The sequence below is a fragment of the Equus asinus genome, chromosome 22 (assembly GCF_041296235.1).
Source record: "Equus asinus isolate D_3611 breed Donkey chromosome 22, EquAss-T2T_v2, whole genome shotgun sequence".
Lineage (NCBI taxonomy): Eukaryota > Metazoa > Chordata > Mammalia > Perissodactyla > Equidae > Equus > Equus asinus.
In genome coordinates, this window is record NC_091811.1 from 14,858,832 (window position 1) to 14,871,554 (window position 12,723).

At 40.9% G+C, this 12,723-nt stretch overlaps 2 protein-coding genes across 5 annotated transcripts in view; both read right to left on the minus strand.

The window, feature by feature from the left end:
• The window catches only part of LOC139039734 (uncharacterized), a 114,003-nt gene that overhangs the window by 73,244 nt on the left and 28,036 nt on the right, over positions 1–12,723 (minus strand). The gene's annotated exons all lie outside the window — the stretch shown is intronic.
• LOC139041595 (maestro heat-like repeat-containing protein family member 1) overlaps positions 1–12,723 on the minus strand; it is a 40,498-nt gene that overhangs the window by 8,920 nt on the left and 18,855 nt on the right. For all 4 annotated transcript variants that reach the window (XM_070494783.1, XM_070494782.1, XM_070494779.1 and 1 more), the window contains exons 2-5: positions 11,271–11,433; positions 10,327–10,419; positions 9,732–9,885; positions 9,221–9,361 (exon numbers count right to left, since the gene is read on the minus strand). In XM_070494783.1, coding sequence (XP_070350884.1) covers positions 9,221–9,316 — 96 coding nt within the window. In that variant the 5' untranslated portion in view covers positions 9,317–9,361; positions 9,732–9,885; positions 10,327–10,419; positions 11,271–11,433. The remainder of the gene's footprint in view (positions 1–9,220; positions 9,362–9,731; positions 9,886–10,326; positions 10,420–11,270; positions 11,434–12,723) is intronic.

Sequence of the window (12,723 nt, forward strand, 5' to 3'; positions counted from 1 at the left end):
CTCGGGTTGCTTCCACATCTTAGCTACTGTGAATAATGCTGCAATGAACATACAGGTGCATAAATCTCTTTGAATTGTTGATTTCACATTCCTTGGATAAATACCCAGTAGTGGGATAGCTGGATCGTATGGTATTTCTTTTTCTTTTTTTAAAGAGTGGCACCTGAGCTAACATGTCGCCAATCTTTTTCTTCTTCTTCTTCTCCCCAAAGCCCCCCCAGTACATAGTTGTATATTCTAGTTGTAGGTCCTTCCAGTTGTGCAATGTGGAATGGCACCTCAGCATGGCTTTATGAGTGGTGCTAGGTCCATGACCAGGATCCAAACCAGTGAAACCCTGGGCTGCCAAAGCAGAGTGCATGAACTTAACCACCCAACCACGGGTCTGGCCCCATGGTATTTCTATTTTAAATTTTTGGATAAACCGCTATACTGTTTTCCATAGTGGCTGCACCAGTTTGCCTTCCCAACAGCAGTGCATGAGGGTTCCCCTTTCTCCACATCCTCTCCAACATTTGTTATTTTTTGTCATGTTAACTATAGCCATTCTGACAGGTGTAAGGTGCTACCTCATTGTAGTTTTGATTTACATTTCCCTAATATTAGTGATGTTGAACATCTTTTCATGTGCATGTTGGCCATCTGTATATCTTATTTGGAAAGATGTCTGCTTATATCCTCTGCCCATTTTTTTATCAGGTTTTTTGTTGTTGAGTTGTGTGAGTTCCTTATATGTTATGGAGATTAACCCCTTGTTGGATATATGATTTGCAAATATTTTCTCCCATTTGGTGGGTTGTCTTTTCATTTTGTTCATGGTTTCCTTTGCCTTGCAGAATCTTTTAAGTCTGATGTAATCCCATTTGTTTATTTTTCTTTTGTTTTTCTTGCCTAAGTAGACATGGGATGCTGCTAAGACTGATGTCAAAGAGTGTACTGCTTATGTTTTCTTCTAGGAGTATTATGGTTTCAGGTATTATATTCAAGTCTTTAATCCATTTTGAGGTAATTTTTGTGTATGGTGTAAGATAATGGTCTAGTTTCAGTCTTTTGCATGCAGCTGTCCAGTTTTCCCAGCACCATTTATTGAAGAGACTTTCATTTCTCCATTGTCTGTTCTTGGCTCCTTTATCAAACATTAGCTGTCCATAAATGTGTGGTTTTATTTCTTGGCTTTCAATTCTGTTCTATTGCTCTGTGTGTCTGTTTTTGTGCCAGTACCATGCTGTTTTGATTACTATAGCTTTCTAGTATATTTTGAAGTCAGGGATTGTGATGCCTCTGGCTTTGTTCATTTTTCTCAGGATTTCTTTGGCTACTTGGGGTCTTTTGTTGTTCCATATAAGTTTTAGGATTCTTTGTTCTATTTCTGTGAAGAATGTCATTGGGATTCTAATTGGGATTGCATTGAATCTGTAGATTGCTCTAGGTAATATGAACATTTTAACTATGTTTGTTCCTCTAATCCACGAGCATGGAATATCTTTCCATTTATTTATGTCTTCTTCAATTTCTTTCAACAATGTCTTATAGCTTTCAGTGTATAGGTCTTCTACCTCCTTGGTTAAATTTATTCCTAGATATTTTATTCTCTTTTTTGTGATCCTAAATAGGAGTGTATTCTTGACATCTCTTTATGCTATTTCGTTATTAGTGTAGAGAAATGCAAACTTTTTTGTAAGTTGACTTTGCACCTTGCAACTTTGCTGTAGTTTTTGATTGTTTCTAATAGTTTTCTGGTGGATTCTCTAGGGTTTTCTATATATAGAATCGTGTCATCTGGAAACAGTGAGAGTTTCACTTCTTCCTTTCCAACTTGTATATCTTTTATTTCTTTTTCTTGCCTTATTGCTCTGGCCAAAACCTCTAGTACTGTGTTGAATAGGAGTGGGCACCCTTGTCTTATTCCTGTTCTCAGAGGGGTGGCTTTCAGTTTTTCACCATTAAGTATGATGTTGGCTGTGGGTTTGTCAATATTGCCTTTATTAGGTTGTGGTACTTTCCTTCTATATGCATTTTATTGAGAGTTTTTATCATAGATGGATGTTGGATCTTGTCAAATGCTTTCTCTGCGTCTATTGAGATGATCATGTGGTTTTTATTCCTCATTTTGTTGATGTGGTGTATCACAGTGATTGATTTGCAGATGTTGAACCATCCCTGTGTCCCTGGAATAAATACCACTTGATCATGGCGTACGATCTTTTTAATGTATTGCCATATTCTGTTTGCCAATATTTTGTTGAGGATTTTTGCATCTATGTTCATCAGCGATGTTGGCCTATAATTTTCCTTCTTTGCATTGTCCTTGACTGGTTTTGGTATCAGGGTAATGTTGGCCTCATAGGATGAGTTAGGAAGTGTTCCATCTTCTTCAATTTTTTGGAGTAGTTTGAGAAGAACAGGCATTAATTCTTCTTTGAATGTTTGGTAGAATTCTCCAGAGAAGGCATCTGGTCCTGGACTTTTGTTTTTTGGGAGGTTTTTGACTACTGTTTCAATCTCTTTAGTTGTGATTGGTCTATTCAGATTCTCTATTTCTTCTTGATTCAGTTTTGAGAGGTTGTATGAGTCTAAGAATTTATCCGTTTCTTCTAGATTGTCCAATTTGTTGGCATATCATTTTTCATAGTATTCTCTTACAATCATTTGTATTTCTGTGGTATCCATTGTGATTTCTCCTCTTTCATTTTTAATTTTGTTTATTTGAGCCTCTTCTCTTTTTTTTTCCTAGTGACTCTGGCTAAGGGTTTGTCAAGTTTGTTTATCTTCTCAAAGAACCACCTCTTTGTTTCATTGATCCTTTCTACTGTTTTTTTACTCTCTATTTCATTTGTTTCAGCTCTAATTTTTATAATTTCCCTCCTTCTGCTGACTTAGGGCTTTGTTTTTCTTTCTCTAGTTCAGTTAGGTGTAGTTTAAGATTGTTTGAGATTTTTCTTGTTTGTTGACGTGGGCCTGCATTGCTATGAACGTCCCTTTTAGAAGTGCTTTTGCTGCATCCCCTAAGAGTTGGTATGCTGTATTTTCATTTTCATTTGTCTCCACATATTTTCAAATTTCTCCTTTGATTTCTTCATTGATCCAATGGTCGTTCAGTAGCATGTTGTTTAGTCTCCACATATTTGTGACTTTCCCAGCTTTTTTCCTGTAGTTGACTTCTAGTTTCATAGCATTGTGGTCAGAAAAGATGCTTGATATGATTTCAATCTTCTTAAATTTGTTGAGGCTTGCCTTGTTTCCCAACTCAAGGATGGTCTATCCTTGAGAATCTTCCATGTGCACTTGAGAAGCACGTGTATTCTGCTGTTTGGGGATGGAATCTTCTATATATATCTGTTAAGTCCATCTGATCTAGTGTTTCATTTAAATCCACTATTTCCTTGTTGACTTTCTGTCTGGATGATCTATCCATTGATGTAAGTGGGGTGTTGAGGTCCCCTACTATTATTGTGTTGCTGCTAATTTCTCCCTTTAGTTCTGTTAATAGTTGCTTTATATACTTTGGTGCTCCTGTGTTAGACGAATATATATTCATAAGTTTTATGTCCTGTTGGTGGAATGCCCCTTTTATCATTGTATACTGCCCCTGTTTGTATCTCATTGTCTTGTTTATCTTGAAGTCTCCTTTGTCAGATATAAGCATGGCAACATCTGCTTTCTTTTGTTTGCCATTTGCTTTGAGTATCACCTTCCATCCCTTCACTCTGAGCTTATGTTGGTCTTTAGAGCTGAGATGTGTTTCCTGGAAGCAGCATATTGTTGTGTCTTGTTTTTTAATCCATTCATACTCTGTGTCTTTTATTGGAGAATTCAATTCATTTACATTTAGAGTGATTATTGATACATGAGGGTTTAATACTTCCATTTTATCACTTTTTTTCTGATTGTTCTATATTTCCATTGTTTCTCTTCCCTTGTACTTCTGACTGCCATTTCAGTTTGGTAGTTTTCTGTGATGGTTTTCTCAGTTTTCTATTTATGAATTATGGCTATGCTCTGATTTCTTGTTTAGTGGTTACTATGAGGTTTCTATAAAAGATCTCACAGATGCGTTCAACCATTTTCTGATAGCTTCTTATCTCCATTAGCCTCAACAGGTTCCATCCCTTACCTCTTCCCCTTCTGAGTTATTGTTGTCACAAATTATTCTGTTTTCTGTTGTGAGTTTGTGACTAAACTTAAGTGTTTATTGTTATTTTTGATGCTCTCCTCCTCTTTATCTTTTATGTTACAATTAAGTATTTGCTAGCCTATTCTGATAGAGAGTTGCAGTTTTGTGATTTTGTCTGTCTACTTATCTCCTTGCTCACAGTTTTGTAGACCTTTGCCTTTTTGTTTCAGGTATGAGGGCTTCCTTCATCATTTCTTATAAGGGAGGTCTAGTGGCAATGAACTCTCTCAGCTTTTGTTTATCTGGGAAAGTTTTTATTTCTCCATCATATCTGAATGACAGTTTCACTGGATAGAGTATTCTTGGCTGACAGTTTTTGTCTTTCAGTATTTTGAATATATCATTCCATTCTTTCCTAGCCTGTAAGCTTTCTGCTGAGAAATCCACTGAAAGCCTGATAGGGGTTCCTTTGTAGGTTGCTTTTTCTGCCTTGCTGCCCTTAATATTTTTCCTTTGTCATTAACTTTTGACAGTTTTAATATGATGTGCCTTGGAGAAGGTCTTTTTGCACTGATATAATTAGGAGTTCTTTTGGATTCATGCATTTGTAAGTCCAGTTACTTCCCCAAGTTTTGGAAGTTCTCAGCTATTATTTCTTTGAAGAAACTCTCTGCTCCTTTCTCCCTCCCTTCTCCCTCTTGAATACCTATAATCCTTATGTTGATTTTCCTAATTGAGTCAGATATTTCTTGAGAGAATTTCTTCATTTTTCTGTAAGTCTTAGTTCTCTCTCCTCCTCCACCTGAAGCATTTCTATATTTCTATCCTCTAAATCACTAAGTCTGTTCTCCATAAATCAGCTCTATTTCTTATGGTTTTTAGGTTTTTTTTTATCTCATTAATTGTGAGATTAATTGTAATACTATATCTTCATATAAAGAATTTGTTTGGTTTTTTTTTTTAGAGCTTCAATCTCTTTAGTGAAGAATTCTCCTTGCTCATTAATTTTATTCCTGAGCTCATTGAACTATCTTTCTGAGTTTTCTTGTAACTTGTTGAGTTTCTTTATGACAACTATTTTGAATTCTCTATCATTTAAATTGTAAATTTCTGTGACTTCAGGATTGTTTCTGGAGACTTGTCATTTTCCTTCTGATTTTAAGTGTTACTGTAGTTCTTCACCATGTTTGATGAATTGATCCTTTTCCAGTGCATTTGTGGTAGTATCAGGTCTCAGATTCCACCTGCCACCACTGTGCAGGGCAGGAACTGTGTTTTCTTATACTTCCCTGTCTGCTGCAAGTTGTGCTGGTAGAGCTGCTCAGAATTTTCAGCCTCAGCCACTTGGAGATCGTGCACACATGCACAGACTGGGCCTCTGTGCTCTGCCAGCAGGTTGCTCTCATAGGCAGGGATGTTGCACTCAGCACGGGACTGGTGGAGCTGCTGCACTAAGCAGGAGGGGAGAGGCACTTTCTTTTGCACCCTGGATTGCCCTTGACTCCTCTTACAGTCATGCCAGCCACTGTGTGAGGACCTGCAACCTAGATTGCTGCAGCCAGAGATGGGGAGAGGTCTGGCCTAGTTCCATCACTTCCCAGGGATCCAGTCCACCCAACTTCAGATGTATGACTGCATGGATCTCTCAGGTGTCCCCATATGCTGTGTAGGGAATCCTCTGTTGGTTAATGAATTTCCATTTAGTTCTAACTTAGAGGGGAGAGACAAAGGGAACAACTCATTCCACCATGATGCTGACATCCACTATTATTCTTATCTTTATTCCTCTGTATGAAACATGTTTTTGTTGTTGTTTGGTTTTATTTGGTTTGGGGTTCTTTTTTTTATTTGCTGCATTTAAGATTTTTCTCTTTTTCACTGGTTTTGAGAAAACTGATTATGATGTCTCATGTTTAGGGTTCATTTACTACCTTAGATCTGTGGGTTTATATTTTTCTTCATATTTGGAAACTTTTCAACCAGTACTTCTTCAGATATTTTTCCTGTCTCTCTCTTTTTGTGGAGGAGTCTAATTACACAGAAATTAGGCTGCTTGAAGTTGTCTCATGCCTCATTGATGCTTTCTTCTTCTTCTTCTCCATGTTTTTTTGTCTTTTTTTCTCTGTATGTTTCATTTCGTATAATCTCTATTGCTATGTCTTTAAGTTAACCAATCTTTTCTTTTGCAATGTCTAATCTGTCATTAAGCCCATCCAGTGTTTTTTCATCACAAATATTCTAGTTTTTAGCTCTCAAAGTTCAATTTTGGTCTTTTAAAAAAATGTATCTTCCTTATTTCTACTTAACTTACTTAAGCTTTCCTCTAGCTTTTAAACCCATAGAATACAGTTATAATATCTGTTTTAATGTCGTTGTCTGCAACTTATACCATCTGTGTGAGTTCTGGGTCAGTTTTAATTGATTTTTCTCATTATTATAGGTCATATTTTCCTGCTTCTTTGCATTCCTGATGCTTTTTTTTTTTTTATGCCACACATTGTGAATTCACCTTATTGGATGCTAAATATTTTTATATTCCTATAACTATTCTTGAGTTTTTTCTGGGATACAGTTAAGTTATTGGAAATAGTTTGATCCTTTTGAGTCTTGCTTTTAAGATTTGTTAGACAGGACCAGAATAGCATTCAGCCTACTGTTGATTTTGTCCCCATTTTTAAGTACTCTACCCAATGCCATGTGAATTAAGAGGTTTTCAGGCTGGTTGGTGGAAACAGGCACTATTCCTGGCCCTGTGTGAGTCCTGGCTACTGTTCTTTCAAGTCTTGGTTCTTTTCCTCACCTGAGACGTTTCTTCACACACATGCACTATTTAGTATTCTGCCCTGTAAACTCTAGGTGCCTTGGTCTCCCTGGACTTTCATTGCCATCTTCTCAACTCAGGAAGTCTACTAGACTCTTCCTAGGTTTTCTTTTCCTACGTCACTTCCTTGAAATTTTCTTAAGGAAGTAAGCTGGGGCAATAAATAACTCATTTCATTTCTTTCCTGCCTCTCAGGGATCATGTTTCTTTGTTGCCTGATGTCCAATGTCTTGAGAACCATTATTTCATGTATTTTGTCCAGTATTTTAGTCGTTTCAGGCAACAGGGTAAATCTGGCCCTAGTTACTCCATCTTTGCCAGAAGCAGAAATTTCTCCACTGGATTTTGAGTATTTAGCATTTCCTCCTCTTTGCTCTGCCTGATGGACCGCCAATGGACCACCCTCCCTAAGTAGAGCTGTCCAAACAAAATTACACTATGGTATGATAAATATCTTGATTCTTAATCACCATCCCCTGGAGTGAGAGAGGAAGAGAAGGGAAAAGGAGAAAGGGAGTAGCCAAAACATTCCCTCTGTCAGCCAAGACATGGGGTAGAATCTCTACCTGACCGATCTGCTGACAAGCAGTTGGGATACAAATTTCATCCTCCCACTGGCTAACTGGCTACACAGAGCAAACCTCCGTTCCAAATTCATAGACCTTACCCTTAGGCAACATGTGCCAGGAGGGAGAGTAAATAAGAGACTTTGGCTGATCCACTAATGGGAAAAACTCAGAGCACATATGTGAGAAAGGTCAACTATTCATATACCAAGGAAAGTGCATTTGAGGGGGTAGCGCAATGGCAGACCACAAACTGTGGTCATTGAAAAGTTGGTACTAATGAATGTTGCACTCAAAAAAAAAAATCTTCCTCTTGGAAATTTATAAATGCATATTAGCATATTTAGCAACCCTGAAAAATGTGCCTCTCAGATGCCTACTCTGAAGGGCATAATTGACCAACATCTCAAGTTGCTGTGCTCTAAAACCCATCACTGTGTTAAAACTGAGGCCAGATTCCCATGAGTTTCTCCCAGGCAATAACTGAATATGGCAGGTCCCCTAAGGCAAGAGTGTTCCTGAAAGATATGGAAATTTTTGGGTCGGTAACTTTGGCTTGATGACTCCCCATTGGCCTTGCTGAAACTCCCTTAGAACTACACTGTAATCTAAGACCTTTCTCTCTTCTCCTTTCCTTCTCTTCCTTCCTTCCTTCCTTCCTTCTCCTTCTCCTTCTCCTTATCGAGCGTCAGACCTACATTACAGGCTGATGGCTCTCAGCCTCCCAGCTCCTTCCCTGTTTTCCCTCACAGGTGTTCCTCTAATAAATCTCCCTCACTTCTAATCTCATCTTGGTATTTGCTATTTGGAGGATCAGACTAACCCACATATTGAAGGCTCTGAGAAGTCTAGAGGTAAGAAATTTGTTTAATTTTAACTCAGTGTTTCCCATCCATTTTATCCAATAACACGACTTTTTTATGGAATACTCATTAAAAGCTGGGGGAGGGGCCGGCCCCATGGCCATGGTTAAGTTCACGTGCTCCACTTTGGCGGCCCAGGATTTCGCCAGTTCGGATCCTGGGCACAGACACGGCACCACTCATCAAGCCATGCTGAGGCAGCATCCCACATGCCACAAATAGAAGGACCCACAACTAAAAATACACAGCTATGTACCAGGGGGCTTTGGGGAGAAAAAGGGGGAAAAAAATCTTTAAAAAAAAATTTAGGGGAAACTTGGTTTGAGAAATGCCACTGAAATGGACAGAGGACTGAAACAACAATAAAAAATTTGGGTTTCTGGTTCTAGATCCTCTGCTCATAAAAATATTTAATATTGGTGTAATATTTGTATGGTAGGCAGAATTCTGAGATGGGCCCCAAAATTCCAGGCCCCTGGTACGCACATATCTTCTCCCAATTATTCAGTCAAACACTTATCTAGATGTTGATGTGAAAGGATTTTGCAGATGTAATTAAGGTCCCACACCAGTTGACCTTAAAACAGGGAGATTATCCAGATGGGCTTGATCTAATCTCGTGAGCCCTTTAAATCTGGGTCTGGAGGTCAGAGACTGGGAAGTCAGAGAGATTCAAAGCATGAGATGGGTTCAAAGAATGAGCATGGGTGAGTTCCAGTAAAACCTTATTTACAAAAACAAGCTTCAGGCTGGATTTGGCCCATAGGCCATGCTTTGCCAACTCCAGCATTAACTACTCAATAAAAATAGAGTGCATGAATTAGTTAAATTTCCTTCTCACTCCCACCCCAATCACCTGAGAGATGTAGCAAGGCTTCACTTTTGCAGATATCAAAGTCATTAACCATCGGATTAACTCGTTCACTTGGTTTCTGAGTTTGCCTGGTGGCATGAGAAAGAAGAGGTGGCCAATTATCTCCAGAACTTGCTCTGTCACCTATGTTCAAAGAGACACAACAAACTTGCCTCAGCTCAGGGATGAAGGCAGAACAGGCCCTCAGGGGCTTTTCCTTATTCCTCTTTCTATTCCCAAGGCCTAGCACAGTGCCTGGCAAATGAAAGTAATCAACAAGTGTAAATTGCATGCTTAACAAAATAAGTGCATAGACAGTGGAGGATTTTCCGACTGTACCCTTTTCTGGAGAATGGGAAGAAGAGCCTGAGGAGAGTCACCCTGCTCTCCTGGAGGACCCTGGTGAGTCAGTCTTCCACCAGCAAGTGGACAGACTCTACCCTGCCCCGCCTTTGGATCAAGCCTCACTCCTTCAGTCCATCCACCCAACCCCTGCTATATCTCCCACTCCTACTTGTTCTTGCTCTTCAGGGACCAATGGCTGAAGAGAACCCGGAAGGTATTGTAGGCCTTGATGGACACTCCCTCTTGTGTGATGTCCATCACTTCATCATCATTAGCACCCAGATCCAGATGCTTCCGAGCATTGATGACCAATCCGTTGAGCACTGTGAGGGGAGCAGGGAGTTGGAGCTGCCCATCACCTTTCCCTTCCCACAAAGGGAAACATACACACATGTGGGCATATTCCTTTCATCTCCAACTCTAAAAGGGCCTCTGGGGTCCTGTGCTGGGAAAGACCAACCCATTCACCCACTCCCCAACTATCTTTCCTTTCAGACTGCAAGGTCCACCCAGCAGGGCCAGGGAAAGTGGATGAGGCTGTCAATACCCACAGCATCCCTATCAAGCTTAGTCCTTGCCCCAAACCAGGCCAAGAAAGATCAGATGGAGAAGAGTATCTGCACATGCCTGGCCTGCTCTGTCATCTCCTGCCCCTTTCTCAGCCTTCCGGGATCCACATTCAGAGGAACCCAGTCTCTTCTTGCCCTTCTTTCCTCCCTCTCCAATTCCAACAGAGCCTTGCCCAGACCCTTTGTGACCCTCACCATGACATATCACCAACATGTCATCCTCTTCATGGATCATCCTCAGAAGGTGCAGGATATGTTCCCATGTGGCACTAATGTGGGAGGCTGTACCTGGGAGGGAGAGTACAAGAAAGACATCCCTATCCAATGGAGGGGAGCCTCCCAGCCTTAGTGTAGGAAACCTTATCAATTAGGGGCTAGGAGGCCCAGGTTCTGATCTTACTCTGCCTCCAAAGAGTCTGGTCAACCAGAGCAAGTTACTTAATTTATCTGAGTTTCAGCTTCCTCAACTGTTTAATAGGACCACAGTTCCTCATGTGACCACTTCACAGGGCTTCTGGGAAGATTACGCTTAATAACGGGTGTCAATACAGCATACAAATGTAAGGTATTGCCACAGCCTACACATGCATGCTCCCTTCTAAGGACTGTTAAGGAAACAAAGAGCTGTGCTGTCTGAGGTTGATTGTGAGACCATTTGCCCCGATTAGACCAGGAGACACATTTCCAGCTTCTATCACTGTGTCCTCTGGGCTTGCTGTGCAGCCCAACCCACATGCCTTGTCATTTTGAACCTAATGCCCAGAAGGCCAGCTGACCTCCCCTAGCCTCTCTTTGGTCCCAGCTCCAAGTGTTAAAGAAAGGGTAAGTACTGTCATTTGCCCATTGACTTGATTTTTTTTCACACTTTGTGATTGAGGCAGGGGAGTAGAATGGGAAAGAGAGCCACCATGTTCTAATATGCCCATCCTTTATCTCCAGGACCTCCATCCTGAGTTCCCACCAACCCCGCAGATATCCTGGTATGTCCCTCTCCCCACTACATACACCCATGACTGAACTAAGTGGAGATGTCCAGTGAGAGGAGTCAGGAGGATAATGCTAGTCTAGAGTCCATATAGCGCCCCCATGCCCTGCTGCCTCTGTCCTCAGGCTAACTCTTCCACCACAGAGGTTCATACCCTGGCAGCTGCTGAGTTTTCCTACTGCAACCAGAAGGCTTCTTGGGGGCATGTTGTGCAGATGCAATCTGTCCCACAGCTTGACAATGACCATTCCTGGGAACTGGGACCCCACAGCCACTAGGACCGCAGTACATCTCTCCTCCACTTCTCCCTCTGGCTTCTGGAAAGAGAAAGACTGACTGTTCCAAGGCTAATCCCCATGATGAGTCCACAGCTCCTGAGAATCAGCTTTGGTAAATAAGTGATTTTCTGCTGTCTAGAGGGCAGGAACTCCTCTACCTTACCCTACCACTCCATCCAACATGCACCTTCCCAGTGATGGAGAGCAAGAGCTTCCTAGAGTGTGCAAGAGGACAGGAAGACAAGAAGTCTGGAAAGTCTCTGGCTTGTGTGTTGGGGTGGAAATGGGGATTGGGGTTTCCAGAGCACAGAGCTTCCCCTACAGCAGCAAGTGAAACATCAGGAAGGTGGGTAGATTGTGGAAGCAACTTTGGAAACTCCCTGGTAGGTCAGAGGGTTTGATCAGAAGACAGACATGCCAAGGAAGGCAGGTAAAGTGGAAGAAAGACACCTTATAGGTAGGTAGTCAACCAGGGAAATAAGAAACCAGATTAACCCACTGTCACGAAAGTAAGTACAAGAGGATGTGGCTAGATAGACAGATAGGTATATGTCTGAATGTTCAGTCTAAAGGTGGACTAGCAGACAGGTGGGTGGATTTAAATAGGTTAGTAAATAGATTAAGATGACTAGTTGAGATGCAATAACAAAGGTGACTGCCTAAGGTATGCTAGGAGGAGATTTAGGACACAATCTGAGGACCCCAGACAGACTTTGAGGTCAGTAGGCCAAATGCTTCTCCTCTTTCCATCTCACTTCTCCCACCTCAGCCCTTCACTTCATTACTGTATCTTCAATTCTTCTAGGTCACAGTCTTGAGACATGCTTAAGGTACAAGATATGAGCTTTAGCAAACTGTTTAGAAGCTTGAGGTACTCATATCCCAGATCCCACTTAGTTTCCAAATGTCATTATCCATCAGAAAGAAACTCTTGGGCTCAGACCGGGGATCATTTTTCTCCTACAGCCCCAACCCAGAGGCATGGGCTCCTCACCATTGTCCTCAGGTAGTCCACGATGATACCTGTCACATTCTGGCATAGTGGACTTGCCATCTTGTTATTTAGGATTTTAACTTCCAGCAACTTGAGGGTTTGTAAGACATTATCTGCTGACAACTATAGGAGAGATGGACTCAAGAAGCGAGAAAGGTTGAAGGATGGAGATAGCAAAGAGAATAACAATTCCTGATAGAGAAAGGAAGACGAGGAGTGAATCTAGGGAGAGGATTAAAGCCAGACCTGAAACTTCAGAACATCAAAGACAAAAATTAAAATTCTAGAGCCATTAGAATAAAATACAAATTACCTACAAAGGAATAACATCCAGA